The 14,408-nt window shown below is 56.0% G+C and overlaps 1 protein-coding gene across 1 annotated transcript; it reads left to right on the top strand.

Moving 5' to 3' along the window:
* The first annotated feature begins 173 nt into the window (after positions 1-173).
* VARS2 (valyl-tRNA synthetase 2, mitochondrial) lies at positions 174-13,133 on the top strand. The gene is made up of 29 exons (XM_026511291.4): positions 174-806; positions 947-1,028; positions 1,144-1,244; positions 1,541-1,662; positions 1,781-1,847; positions 1,947-2,044; positions 2,764-2,845; positions 3,020-3,139; positions 3,567-3,678; positions 4,379-4,467; positions 4,983-5,073; positions 5,303-5,430; positions 5,554-5,657; positions 5,891-5,972; positions 6,270-6,346; positions 6,431-6,506; positions 6,797-6,902; positions 7,112-7,182; positions 7,317-7,442; positions 7,664-7,768; positions 7,909-7,977; positions 8,100-8,178; positions 8,307-8,434; positions 8,780-8,932; positions 9,767-9,973; positions 10,648-10,759; positions 10,907-11,082; positions 11,247-11,375; positions 11,466-13,133. Exons 1-29 carry the CDS (start codon positions 606-608, stop codon positions 11,559-11,561), a joined length of 3,189 nt encoding a protein of 1,062 aa, XP_026367076.2. The 5' UTR covers positions 174-605; the 3' UTR covers positions 11,562-13,133.
* Positions 13,134-14,408: the final 1,275 nt, after the last annotated feature.

Here is a 14,408-nt window from a genome sequence, read left to right as displayed (position 1 = left end):
CGGCAGCCACTGGACCCGAGGGAAAGCGAATGGGGCCGAGCCGGCTACCGCGCATGCCCTGGGCGGAGCCCCGCCTCCCTGCGCCGCGCGGCTCGCGGGTCACGTTCCGGGGCTGGATTCGCTGGTTCCCTCAGCGTGGGCTGCTGCTGCGGCCGCGGGGCGCTCTGGGATAGCGGCGGGCCGGCCGGGTGAGCGCGCGCCGGAGCGGCCTCCCGGGGGTGGGAGGCGCCGAGCTGCCGGGAGCCGCGCGGTGTGGCGGGCGGGAAGGCCGGGCCGAGCAGGGCGGGGGCAGCGCGGGCGGTGTTTGGGTGGGACTCCTTGCCGGCTCTCGGGCGCCCTGATGCCGACCATCTCCGAGTCCCTGAGTCCTTTCCCCGCCTGTGTGTCAGCGGTCCCCCGTCGCAGGTGCACCCGTTGAGGGCGACAAACTCCCAACACCGCGCTCTCTGTCCTCACTAGAAAGCGGTGTGTGGGAGGGAGTAGACAGAAAACAGACCAGGGCTAGTGGAAAGCAGGGAGAAGAAGGAAGAGGGTGTCACCCACCCACCCACATCTCCTGAAGTGCTCGATCTGGAACAGATCTTGGGCCTTTCCAAGCACTCCTGATGCCTCATTTACCTTTGGTCTCTTTTCGATCACCATTCTGGGGGCTGAAGCCCTCACGGGGCTTCCCCAGGTTCCATCCCTTCTCTACCCACTCAAAGCCCCATGGATCCTCTCTCTCCCGGAGGAACCATGAAGCCAAACAGAAGCGCCAGCGAGAGAAGCAGGCGGCGCTGGAGGCTGGGATAGCCGGAAAGAGCAAGGTTAGGGGTCAGACAGCTTGTCCTTGGCTCTTTGAGAAAAATTTGGAGGGGGCTGGACGAGAGACTGGTTGGATTCCAGATGCCTGGGGTATACTGGAAACTGTATTCCCCCACCCCTGCTTCTTGGTCGTTCTCTCCAGTCACCTGCAGAATCCAGTAAGGCCTGGACTCCTAAGGAGGTAGTGTTGTATGAAATCCCCACGGAACCCGGTGAAAAGAAAGGTAATGAGAGAACTTGAAGGCCTTTTCACTCACATTTCTGTTGCCCATTTGGGCTGCAGAATTGCAGCCTGGAAACAAAGTTCAGGACTCAGTGAGCTCTCCTCTGCCGCCGCAGATGTCTCCCAGCTCCTGCCTCCTGCATACAGCCCCCGATATGTTGAGGCTGCCTGGTACTCTTGGTGGGTGCGAGAGGGCTTCTTCAAACCAGAGTATCAGGTTAGTACCTGGAAGGGAGGGGTTACTAAATGGTCCCCAGGACAGAATGGCGATTGAGTTTCGTGGGCACAACTGAGCCTCAGAATCTGGAGCTTACAGCCAGCCTGCCCAATAAAACGGGAGAGCTTGTCTTCTGCCCCTGGTGTCCAAAGTGGTTTCTTGACAGGTTTTTCCCTTTCCTGTTATTTGCGGGACTATTTTTCCTGCAGTTCTTTCCGCCTTGGAGACACCAGAGGGTGCTATTACCCCAGGTAACATCCAATCATCTTTTGCCCTTTGACTTTTCGACTTTCTAGACCAAGCTGCCCCAGGCTACGGGGGAGACCTTTTCCATGTGTATCCCACCTCCCAATGTCACTGGCTCCCTCCATATTGGGCATGCCCTGACGGTGGCCATACAGGATGCCCTGGTGCGCTGGTGAGAGGGGAATGGGGAGTTTGCGTTCTTGGAGGGGAAGGAGGAGGTGTGGTAGTGTGGAAGGAGTGAGAGTAGACACCTAAGCTCAGGGGTTCATGTGAGGGTGTTTGTTTTGCAGGCACCGGATGTGTGGGGATCAGGTGCTGTGGGTCCCTGGCTCAGATCATGCAGGAATTGCTACACAAGTATGCATTTTGCCACTTTGCCCTTTTCTTGGGTGAAGGAGAGTTGTTCTCCCAAAGTGACCCGATTATCTGTTCCTTTGCCTCCTAATCTTACTGTAGGCTGTGGTGGAGAAGCAACTGTGGAAGGAGCGAGGAGTGAGGAGACACGAGCTGAGCAGGGAAGAATTCCTTAGGGAGGTGTGGAAGTGGAAGGAGGAGTGAGTATGATGGGTGCAGGTGGAGGGGCTGAGGTGGCAGGCTTGGGCCCTGCTTCCCAGCCGCTCTCCCTAACTTGATGGGCTCTTCCCATCCAGCCCTAACCACCCTCAGAGAGGGGAGCTCTGCATTCCCTTAGCATTCAGCGGGGTCTCCAAGCTCTGTGTGTGGTACGTGTGTGTGCGTGTGTATTATAGATACACTTTAAAATGCGCGTATTTGTGGGTGTGGGCATATGTGTGTATTTTTTCTTCACTTATCCCATATTTCCTTACCTAGATTTCACCATCTCTTCTACTCACCTATTCCTACTTTCCATTTGCTTGAAATTACCCTCATTCTTACAGGTCTGTTACTATGCGCCATTTTCTTTGTAAAGCTTCTTTTGGTTTTTCCCAAATTAGCTGCTCCCTCCTCTGTTACCATAGAACTTTATGGCTTTTTTTTTTTTTTTTTAAGTAAACTCTACACCCATGTGGGGCTTGAACTCACGACCTCGAGATCCAGAGTCACGTGCTCTGAGCCAGCCAAGCGCCCCAGAACTTTATACTTATTTTAATGCCATAGAAGGTCTCTACTGAGTTTGTGTGTCTGTCCATTGGCTTCTAGAGGCTAGATCAATGCCATAGGCTCATACCTGGCATTGCTGGTAGTATCACTGGGCCTGGTACATAGTTGGTGCTCAGGACAAGTTTGCTGACAAAGATCTCTCTGGACACAGGAAAGGTGGAGAGATCAGTGAGCAGCTCCAAGCTCTGGGGGCCTCCCTGGACTGGGACCGAGAGTGCTTCACTATGGATGCTGTGAGTGCTCCATGCCTTGCTCCCTGTGGGTGTCGAGGCGGTGTCGAGAGACGGGGGTCGGCAGGCAGGATGTTGTTTGTGTTGGGGGTAGCAAGGCAGGAACGCCTGGGTCCCTGAGTGGGGTGATGGGCTGAGAAGGGGTTGTTAGATATGGACACTGAGGTCATTCCCTAGGGCTCCTCAGTGGCTGTGACTGAAGCTTTTGTGCGACTCTACGAGGCAGGGTTGTTGTACCGGAGACAGCAGCTTGTCAACTGGTCCTGTGCTCTAAGATCAGCCATCTCGGATATTGAGGTGAGGCAGAGGAGGAGAAGCAGGACTGTGAGAACTCCTAGGTGGGCAAAAGCTTGGACTCTGGAGCCAGACTGCCAGGATTCACTGAGTCTGGCCACCTGCCAGCCGTGTGACTTCCAGCAGGCCGTTAGCCTCTGTAAGTGTCAGTTTCCCCAGTCTGTAAGTTAGGGGTGATGGAAATGCCTGTGTCAAGGGGGTGTTGTGAGAATTAAATGAGAATTCATGGAAGGTGTTTAGCACGATACCTGTGCACAGGGTAAGTGCTCGGTGAATATTTCTGTAACTGTGACTGAATCGAGGGGGAGGTGGCTCCTGAATCCTCTGAATGTCTTTAGATGGGCTGCAGGGGGCCCAGGGCAGGTGGGGGAGTGGAGCGAGAAGCCTGCAGAAAGGCTGCTCTCCAGCCCTGCTGCTCTGATTCCTCCAGGTGGAGAGCCGGCCCCTGCCTGGCCGCACAGAGCTTCGACTGCCTGGCTGCCCCACTCCTGTGTCTTTCGGCCTCCTTGTTTCTGTGGCCTTCCCTGTGGATGGAGAGCCTGGTGAGGGTAATCCTCGGAAAGGTTGCCTGCTTATCGCTGCTTTCTTGAGCATGTGTTGGGTTGAGGGGAGGGAACCCACCAACCTGTTTCCCGCATGGCCTGGTGGGAGGCACTTAAAGGAACCTGGTAGTATTTGTGTTCTCGTGGGCATTTATTCTGGGTTTTCTGTGTCACGTGAGAAAAGAGCCCATGGTGGCTGCCCTTTGGGAGCTTAGCATCATTCTACAGGAGACCGCTACCCAGAAAAAGACAAAAGATCAATTCTAAAGTATGGTTTGAACATTAAGTGTTTGGAAGAGTTCAGAGAAAGTGAAGAAAGATTAGTGGAAATAGACGGAGGCAGTTTCCCAAGGAGGGGCTGGTGCTCGCCCCAGAGAATGCACGGGGTTTGTGATTAGGGCCCCGAGAACTCTTTGTTCTCTGGGCACCAAGTAAGGCTTCTAGTTGCTTTTGTTAATGATCTACTTGTTTCTCCCATGCAAGTTTTCGAGAAATTCCTTAGCACCAGACAGCCTCCCAGGCTTCTGGACGTCAGCTTACATGGAAACCTCAGGCTCTTAATTATCTCTAGTTGCTCCTGGGGCCCTGCTCCGCCTTGACGGCCTCTCGCCTCCTCCCTTTTCTGGTTCTCCTGGGTTCAGTTAGGGGAGTGAGGGGCCAGGGTGATGACCGGCGTTGAGTGCTTGACTTTTGTCTTCAGATGCAGAGGTTGTGGTAGGAACCACAAGGCCAGAGACATTGCCTGGAGACGTGGCTGTGGCTGTTCATCCTGACGACTCCCGATACACAGTAATACACAGCGTGCTGTCTGCCACCTCGCTTTCCTACCCCCGTAGCTTTCTCTTCCTGTCCTTGTCGATGGTAGCTCCTTCTTTCCTTCAGTTTCCTTTTCCTAAGACTTCGCTCATCTCAGCTCTCCAGTGTCTTTGACTATATGCCTTTATTTTCTTGATGTTCTACTTTTTCTCTAGCTCAGTGGTTGACAAATTATGGCCCGTGGGCCAGATCCAGCCTGTCGCCTGTTTGTGTGTGACGCACCCTTGCGTGTTTAGGTATTACCCGCAGCCGGTATCTTTCCCTGACGGCTGCAGCGGCAGAGCAGAGTCGTGCTGCCGAGGCTGAATTTGCCTCTTGGCCTGTAGAGGCTAAAATACACTCTGGCCCCATAAGAAAAGTTTACTGACTACTGCTCTAGCTCTTTACCTTCTGGTTTTCACCCTCTAATTCCTAGGCTTCTCGCGGTCAGCCCAGACCGTTGCAGTCCACACGTGTGCCTGTCCTTGATCTCGCTCCCTTCCTTTCAGCATCTGCACGGGCGACAGCTTCGTCACCCCTTGACTGGGCAGCTTCTCCCTCTCATCACAGACTCTGCTGTTCAGCCACATGTGGGCACCGGTGAGTGGGGGTCACGGGAAGGAGAGCAGGCCGGGGATTCTGGAGGAGTGGGGAAGAACCAGGAAGAGGAAGAAAGGAGGGGAGGGAAAGCCTCTTCTAGGGTAGTCTCAGTGGATAGCGAGATGAAAGGGAGGCATAGAGAGAGAAGAGGGGAGGGATGGGGGCGTGGGGGATGACAAACCGCTGGAAAGGTGAGGGGTCAGTGCTCACGGTGGTTCTGCTCTCGCAGGGGCAGTGAAGGTGACTCCAGCGCATAGCCCTGCTGATGCCGAGCTGGGGGCCCGGCACGGCTTGAGCCCCCTGAGTGTCATCGCAGAGGATGGGACTATGACCTCCCTCTGCGGGGACTGGCTACAGGTGGTACTGGTCTCAGTGTCACCCCATCCTTTGGCACCTTCTGCCTTTCGTCCCCTCCTTCCCTCTCTCATTTTCTTGTTTTTTAGGGACCTTTACCCTTTACTGTTGCCATTTTCTCCCCAGGGTCTTCACCGATTCGTGGCCCGGGAAAAGATCATGTCGGCGCTGAGGGAGCGGGGCCTGTTCCGGGGCCTCCAGAACCACCCCATGGTGCTTCCTATTTGCAGGTAACCCCATTTTAACCCTTTTACGTAGGACTCCCCAGGATGGGAGTGGATAAAGCTTAAGTGTGCAAGAGGCTGGGCTCGTACCCCTTGCAAGGGAACGGAAACTGTTTGTCAGTTTTATTTGCTGCTGTATTCTCGGTTCGGAGGGCCTGGCGTGTAGTAGGGTCCCATGTACCTTGGGGGGAAAAGCACAGAAGCCAGGGAACAGCAGACTCACCCTGTCTCTCTCTCAGCCGTTCTGGGGACGTGGTTGAATATCTACTGAAGAGCCAGTGGTTCGTCCGCTGCCAGGAGATGGGGGCCCGAGCTGCCCAGGTGAGGCTGCGGTGTGAGGAAGGGCCAGCGCCTCGGGGAGTGGGAACTCCTGCAAATTGTAATGAAGACACAGGGGGCTGAGGCTCTGCTGCCCCACAGACCTCTGGCCCTGGCATTTGAGAGGAGAGCCCTAGAGAGGGCTGGCTCATTTCCCACTCAAATGCAGAATCTTCTCGGGAGCCTTGCGAGGTCCTTTCTGCGTGACAGCACCACCTCAGAGGCCGCTCATCCTGTCTCAGGAGGGCTGTGGGTACAGGTGCAGGAAGGGAAGCACTGTCTAAGGGCCTTTTTCTCTAGGCTGTGGAGTCAGGGGCTCTGGAGCTCAGTCCGTCCTTCCACCAGAAGAACTGGCAGCACTGGTTTTCCCACATCGGGTAAGGGTGAGGGGAGCTCTGTGGAGGTGGGGTGGGGTGATGCACGCTGCTCATGCTGAGAAATCACTGACGTCCTTTCTGCAGGGACTGGTGTGTCTCCCGGCAGCTGTGGTGGGGCCATCGGATTCCCGCCTACCTGGTGGTAGGGGAGCACACGAAGGTTGGTAGGAGGAAGAGGATGGGAGGGCTGGGCATGGCGGAAAGAGAAATAGCCATAGCGCAGGAGTCAGAGGACTTCCAGTGCCAGTCCCAGCTCCCTGCCTTCCCTGGGCTTCGTGGCCTTAGTCATGTAACCCACCGCGGGATCAGAGCTCCCGAGCTGGCCCTTCTTCCTCTCCTTGCAGAGGGAGCCGGCCATTCCCAGCTCCCATGGGAAACGTGAAACTCAGTGATGTTTCACACCTGGCAGGTGTTATTCTTCCTCACTCTCCTCCACCCCTTCTTCTGTAGGGGGATAAGGAGGACTGTTGGGTGGTTGGGCGGACAGAGGCCGAGGCCAGAAAAATAGCTGCGGAACTGACAGGGAAACCAGGGACAGAGCTGACCCTGCACAGGGGTGAGTGTCTGGGTTGTGGAGGGCAGGGGAGGGTGGCTGGGCCTCTGAGGGGCGGATCCTGAGGCAGAGGAGGTGGGGTCAGGAACGTTGAGAATGGGTCAGAGGGCCTGATAGTTGTCTCTGCAGGGGGAGGGGAGGTTGGGGCTGGAAAGGTGCACAGCGGTGGGCTTGAAGTACCACCTGTCCTCGTTCCCTGTTCTGTTTCCCAGATCCTGATGTCCTGGACACATGGTTCTCTTCGGCTCTTTTTCCCTTTGCTGCCCTGGGCTGGCCCCAAGAGGTGAGGCTGGAGAGAAAGAGAGTGAAGGTGGGGTTGATGAAGTGGACACCTGCCCCCCCCCCCCCCCCCGAGAGCCTCGAAGAGAGCTGCAGGCACAGGGCTTGGCCTCTCATTGTTTCTCTTTTTCCTCCTAGACCCCAGACCTTGCTCGGTTCTACCCCCTGTCACTTTTGGAAACGGGCAGTGACCTTCTGTTGTTCTGGGTGGGCCGCATGGTCATGTTGGGGACCCAGCTCACAGGGCAGCTCCCCTTCAGCAAGGTAATGGCCCTTCAATGCCCAGCCCCTCTCCTTGACTCCCCAGTTTTCCCTAAATCTCGTCCTGTCTTCTAACCCCTAACGTGCTGTTGTCTGTGGTCGCAATTCCTTTTTCCCCATTCACTTCCTGCCCTAACCCCTGATGCACGGAGGCCAGAGATCCCCCAGGTACCTCCAGGGAAAGGCTCCCCTAGCCCCTCTGCTGACTCCCTCCGTGCCTCCAGGTGCTTCTCCATTCCATGGTTCGGGACAGGCAGGGCCGGAAGATGAGCAAGTCCCTGGGGAATGTGTTGGACCCACGAGACATCATCAGTGGGGCGGAGCTGCAGGTCAGGATGAAGAGTCTGGCGAGGGATGGCGTTTGCGGGGGAGAAGAAGGGAGCCTGGGGAGAGGAGCCGGCTGGGAGGGGGAGTGGCTGGGACCCTTGTAGGGGCAGGGTCCCTGACCAAGGCCACTTACCCATCCCAGGTGCTGGAGGCAAAGCTGAGGGATGGGAACTTGGACTCCACAGAGCTGGCGATCGCAGCTATGGCCCAGGTGAGTCCCCAGTGTCTGCCTCTCTCAGCCTTGAGCTCACGGCCGCCAGTTTCCTGCAGCCCAGGCTTCTGGCCCGGCAGCCACATAGGCACCTGCCACCCCGCTTCTCCCTCTGGTTGCAGAGAAAGGACTTTCCTCATGGGATCCCTGAGTGTGGGACAGATGCCCTGCGATTCGCCCTGTGCTCGCACGGGGCCTTGGGTAAGCCTGGGCAAGGGAGGGGCTGGGGCTGTAGCCCCCCCCATAGAGGGGCGGGGCAGGGTCAAGGACTCCCTGTGCTGCTTCCACCCACGTGCACGGGCACACTCCCCCCTCCCTCTCTCTCCCAGGAGGCGACTTGCACCTGTCTGTCTCTGAGGTCCTGAGTTCCCGGCATTTCTGCAACAAAATCTGGAATGCCCTGCGCTTTGTCCTCAATGCCTTAGGGGAGAAATTCGTACCCCAGCCTACAGAAGAGGTAAGAGAGTAAGAAGAGAGGCTTGAAGGGCGCCTGGGTGGCACGGCGGTTAAGCGTCTGCCTTCGGCTCAGGGCGTGATCCCAGCGATCTGGGATCGAGCCCCACATCAGGCTCTTCTGCTATGAGCCTGCTTCTTCCTCTCCTACTCCCCCTGCTTGTGTTCCCTCTCTCGCTGGCTGTCTCTATCTCTGTCGAGTAAATAAATAAAATCTTTAAAAAAGAAAAAAAAAAAAGAGAGGCTCGAGGGGTGGAATCATCAGGTCTTTGAGGGTTGAAGATGGCATTTGGAGGGAAAGGTGATGGGGAGTCAGTCATCCCGTCCTGAAGCCCCCTTCTGCCTGCAGCTGTCCCCCTCATCCCCCATGGACGCCTGGATCCTGAGCCGTCTTGCCCACGCTGCCTGGGAGTGTGAGCGAGGCTTCCTTGCTCGAGAGCTGTCACTCATCACCCGTGCCCTGCACCACTTCTGGCTGCACAGCCTCTGTGACGTCTACTTGGTGAGTTAGACCGGGGCCGTGGCGTCGCATTCCGCTCCTGTATACCTTCTCCCTGTTCCCCCTGAGATCGGATTCCCTGGCAGAAAACTCTTTTTTTCAAATGTTAAATATCATTTACAGAATCTTTTCTTTTTTTTTTTTAAGATTTTGTTTACTGAGAGAGTGAGAGAGCGAGAGAGAGAGCACAAGCAGAGGGAGGAGCAGAGGGAGAGGGAGAAGCAGGCTTCCTGGGGAGACCGATGCGGGCCTCCATGTGGGGCTTGATCCCTGGACTTAGGATCATGACCTGAGCTGAGGGCAGCTGCTCAACCCACGGAGCCCCCGAGGTGCCACCAGAATTGTTATTTTTTTAAAAGATTTTTTATATATTTATTTGAGAGACAGCGTGCGTGAGAGAGAACATGAATAAGGGGAGGGGCAGAGGCAGAGTGAGAAGCAGACTCCCTGTTGAGCAGGGAGCCCGATGCAGGACTTGATCCCAGGACCCTGGGATCATGATCTGAGCTGAAGGCAGATGCTTAACCCACTGAGCCACCCAGGCGCCCCTCTGTCTCTTTCTGATAGGCAAAAAACTCAGTGCTTTGCTTTCTAAACTCTGCAAACCACACTGACAATTTTATCCCCCTTTCCCACCCCTGAGAATCTCTGCCATAGACTTGCACTTGTCGTTTGCTCCAGAGTGTGTTCTGGGACAGCCGGTGGTGTCCAAGATGCTGTGTGCTCCTGCCTGTTTACCCACAGGATTTCCCACTGGCAGGGCAGTGGATGTGTGGAGAAAGGACATGGGCGTGGCCTCGACCTGTCCCCTGACCCTATCTATGGCTTCTTCCCTAGGAGGCTGTGAAGCCAGTGCTGTCGCACTCGCCCCATGCCCCAGGCCCCCCGCAGGTCCTGTTCTCCTGTGCTGACGTCGGTCTCTGCCTCCTCGCCCCACTGATGCCCTTCCTGGCTGAAGAGCTCTGGCAGAGACTGCCCCGCAGGCCTGGCGGCCGCTCTGCCCCCAGCATCTGTGTCGCTCCCTACCCCACTGCCCGCAGCCTGGTGAGTCATGTGTCCCTGATGTCTGGGAGTGGGACCCGTGGCGAGGGGCTGGGGAGCAGCCTTCTGAGGGGCTGGGTGCTGTGGGGTCACGGGTCTGCTTCGGTGTAGAGCGTTCAGGAGGAGGAGTTGTTCTTGCAGGGCTGTGCTGGGGCGCCCTTCGCCCAGGGGGCAGGAGCAGGGCTACACTGCTCTGCGACCGTGCCTCAGTTCCCTGTCATTAACCGGGAGTAGGAATGGTTCACGTCATGGTTGTGATGAGGATTAGATGTTAGTAACAGGATGGCCCCGAAATATCTGCAGTTTTAAGCTTCAATAATTCCGGAAGGATAAGTGCTATAAAGTCACCCCCACGTCATTTAAAGTTTAACTACTTAAACTTTCTCATGCTATTTGGTTTTGTGAGTTTTGAGTAATAGAGTTTAAGTTGGAACTTACTTTTGGTTGTTCCCCGTCTTTGGTCAGAGCCGTTAACAGACGTCAACCACAGACGTCAACAGAGACCTGCTTAGATGGTGCCCCAGGTTTTGCTTGAGCTGGTGAATTTTGTGTGTGGTGCAGAGGACCGAGTCTGTTGCCCTAAGCAGACTGGGGTGGGCAGGTGTGGGGCGGAGCCGGGAGAGGTGATGGCGAGGCTCCCGGGAGCCTGCTTGTCAGCTCTGGGTCTTCGTCTCCAGGAGCACTGGCGCCAGCCCGAGCTGGAGCAGCGCTTCTCCCGGGTGCAGGAGGCCGTGCAGGCACTGAGGGCTCTCCGAGCCACATACCAGCTCACCAAGGCCCGGCCGCGAGGTGAGATGGGTCCTGGGTTCCTGAGTCCCTGCAGAACGAAGGGCTGGCGGAGGAGCGGGGTGAGCCAGTCCGGAGCTAGGAGGTGCAGGATGGGAAGGGAAGCAGGATCTCCCGCTTTGACCCTGACAGTTGCCCTTTCCTCCTCAGTGCTGCTGCAGAGCTCAGAGCCTGGAGAGCAGGGCCTCTTTGAGGCCTTCCTGGAGCCCCTAGGCACCCTGGGCCACTGTGCGGCCGTGGGCCTCTTGCCCCCCGGTGTAGCGGCGCCCTCCGGCTGGGCCCAGGCCGCACTCGGCGACACCGCTCAGGTGTACATGGAGCTACAGGTGACCGGAGCAGACTGGAGGGGGAGGGAGGGATGTTGGGAGGAGGGCAAGGGGCGGGTTCGTGAAAGTGAGGAGAAGGGGATGGCGAGAGGTGTTGGACAGGCTGCAGACGAAGCAGACGCCGGCGGCGCGGAGAAGCCTGAGCCGTCGCTGTTCTTCCGCAGGGCCTGGTGGAGCCCCGGGCCCAGCTGTCCCTGCTAGCCGCCCGGAGACACAAGCTGCAGAAGCAGCTCGATGGCCTCACGGACTGGACCCCATCAGACGGGGAATCAGAGGCGAAGAGGCAGCAGAGGGTGAGGCTGGAGGCCTGGCTCCCCGCAGGAACGTGGGCTGGGGGGCGTGGGCCTTTCTCTGGACCCTCACCTGCTTCTCTTCTTGTCTAGCTGTCTTCCCTCCAGCTGGAACTATCGAAGCTGGACAAGGCTGCCTCTCACCTCCAGGAGCTGATGGATGTGTGTCCCAGCCCCGGGCAGCTCTGAGCACCAGCTCACCATCCCTGGTGGTGTTTTCCTCCCCGAGACCCGCCTTTGAGGACAAACAGATCCGGCAGCTGTTAGGGCATGATGGGGCCTCTGAGACCGTGTGGCTCACCTGCCTCATTTTGTAAATGAGGAAACAGACTGGCGTGGTCGGTGTCACTGGGTGTCCCCGAGATGCTCACCTTCCTGCCCAGCCTCCCTCCTCTGCAGTCCCACCTGGAAGTTTAAGAATGAGAGAAACTTTTAAAACCCCAAACATTACTGCCTGTGGTCCTTTTATCCTTCTTTCCCCTAGTGGTGACTTTCTTGCCTCTCTGTTGTTCCCTGAGGCTTTGGTCTAGGAAAAGCGGGGGCTGCCTCTTAGCCGTGGGCTCTGGGCTGCAGTGGGGCGTGTGTGCTGGTGGTGCCCGCCTCACTGGAAGAGAGGGACTTCCTAGGAGGGCCTGGGTACAATGACTCGGGTTCCACCTACTTCTTAGAATTATTGCCAGCGCCTTGGCTTCGGCAGGCCCTTGCTCCTCACAAACGGAAGCTCCCCTGGTCCTTGGCCTTATCTTGGGGGTGCCAGAGAGAGCAGGTGCTTCCTCTAGGCCTGAGGGGCTGCAGAGTGTACTGGGGCTGGAGGGCTGCTCCCATTCCGTGTCCCTGACACCGGGGTGCCAGGGACGTGTTGCCCAGTGTCTGACACATGTACGTCCCCACTGATGCAGACACCCTCCCCCACTGAACGTCTCATGTCCTCCCTGTGGAATTCAGGGCCTGCCTCTTACACGCCCAAGGTGCGTTCTGTCCGGCAGCATTGAGTAGCTACTATTTAAGGTGGGCCTATCAGGGTCTGGGTCTTTGTGGTGCCGTTGAGAACCTCAAGGTGGACGTTTGCTCCATTTTGGAAATGAAGAAATGTGCTCTAAGAATAAAAGCCACTTGTCCCAAGTATCAACTGAGATGCAACCCAGTAAACAGGTGTAGTTATTTGTGGCCACTATAAGCAAGCTTCAAATAGAATGGTGGCTTAGGCAAGGTGGACATTTCTTCTGCTGGGCCGAGGTAGGGCGGGGCTCTGCAGAAATGGAGGCCCACACCCCACTGAATCTTACTTCCCCCCATTCTGATATATTCCTTCCAACTCGGTGTCTAAGATCGGTGCCAGCTGCCACCCCCAGCCTTGGCCCCATCCCACCTAGCGGTAAGAGGGAGAGGACGGGGAGGGCAGCAGCTTCCTGTCTGCCCCCCGTTCAACAAGTACTTCTTGAGTACTTCCTACTGTGTGCTGGGCCCTATTCTGGACCCTTAGATTCATCAACGAATGAAACCAAGATCTTTGCCCTTGTGGCACTTCCATTCTAGTAAAGAGGGTCAGAAAGAACACATGTAGGGGCACCTGGGTGGCTCAGTCATTGAGCGTTTGCCTTTGGCTCAGGTTATGATCTCAGAGTCCTGGGATCGAGCCCCACATCAGGCTCCCTGCTCAGCCGGAAGCCTGCCTCTCCCTCTCCCACAACACCTGCTTGTGTTTCCTCTCTCGCTGTCTCTGTCAAATAAATAAATAAAATCTTAAAAAAAAAAAAAAAAGAACACTTGTAAATAAGTAAACTGTACAGTGTATCTGAGAGTCATAAATGCTGTGGGAAAATGGGTAGAACAAGCTGACATAAAAGTAACACTTTTACTCATTGTAAAAGTGAGATGTAAGCACGGACTGCAGGAGCTGCAGGAATTAGCCAAGTGGATGCCTGGGAGAAGAGTGTTCCAGGTGGAGGGAAGAGCCAGAGCAAAACTAAGGAGCGTCCCTAGAGTACTCAGAGTAGCAAGGAGGCCAGTGTTGGGCCAAGAGTAGGAGGTAAATTCCATCGTGGGGTAGGGGGTCGGGAAGGCTCAAGGCAGACCATCCAGGGCCATGCGCTCCAAAACGGTTGCCACATGACTAATTAAATACAACTAAACATTCAGCTCCTTAGTCACACTAGCCACATTTCAAGTGTTTGATGGCCACCTGTGGCTAGTAGCTACCACACTGGTCAGTGCAGGTCAGTCTTGGAAGAGAATTTTTTGAGAAAAGAATCAAGAAATCAGCCTGGTGACCCAGGCCCTGAGATCTAGGAATCAGGCTGAGGAGCAGTCATCTGTCCACTCCTCCAGTCTTTTGGAAATCCAGACATCCAGTCCCCCAACTTGGTTGGGGCCTACACACCTGACCCATGGGCGTCACCTGCTCACTGGTGCAGGCCAGGAGCAAGTCAGGAGACTGGGGCCCTTTGTGGCTCCCAGCTCCTTCTCTTCTAGGCTGCTGGTCCCAGGACAATTGTAAAGGAAACTAGAGGAATTTTGTTTCACAAGTTTTTCTTTTCACTCCCTTTTTCTATTCTTCCCTCATCTTCAGGGATGTTCTATACGGATCTATGCCTTCACCTCCCTCCAAAGGAGTCAGCGTCTAATTTCACGTGGTGGTGATGGTGTGTAGGTGGGAAGTATGATAGGCAGGGGTGAGGACTGTGGAGAAGAGGAAACGATGACATTAATACATGCAAATGGTCAAGTTTGGGCTGCATGCTTGCATTTTGAGAGAGGTGGTAAGAAGTCAAGATGATCTTGGGTGAGGAGTCCGATGAGTGCCTGCCTCAAGAATATCAGGAGAAGGAGGCCCCTGGACCACTGAAGGGACTAGGACTTATACGTTGGGACCAGGGTTCCACCTCGAACAACCCTACTGCACATTCCCACTTATCTGGCACGTGCCCTAGGTAGCTGCTCCACGCAATCCTCACCAGAGTCCAAGCAGCTGGACCTATCAATCATCCCCATGTTGCAGGTGAAGACATGGAGGCACCAAGAAGATACGAAATCTAC

The sequence above is a fragment of the Ursus arctos genome, unplaced genomic scaffold (assembly GCF_023065955.2).
Source record: "Ursus arctos isolate Adak ecotype North America unplaced genomic scaffold, UrsArc2.0 scaffold_31, whole genome shotgun sequence".
Taxonomy (NCBI): domain Eukaryota; kingdom Metazoa; phylum Chordata; class Mammalia; order Carnivora; family Ursidae; genus Ursus; species Ursus arctos.
The sequence above is the reverse complement of the archived record's forward strand: the minus strand, read 5'-3'. Positions and strand labels throughout refer to the sequence as shown.

Coding starts and splice junctions, on each gene's coding strand:
- VARS2 (XM_026511291.4), top strand. CDS start 606: ATGCCTCATTTACCTTTGGTCTCTTTTCGATCACCATTCTGGGGGCTG. Junction 2,846..3,019: donor AGTGCTTCACTATGGATGCT/GTGAGTGCTCCA, acceptor GTCATTCCCTAG/GGCTCCTCAGTGGCTGTGAC. Junction 7,769..7,908: donor TCAGTGGGGCGGAGCTGCAG/GTCAGGATGAAG, acceptor TACCCATCCCAG/GTGCTGGAGGCAAAGCTGAG.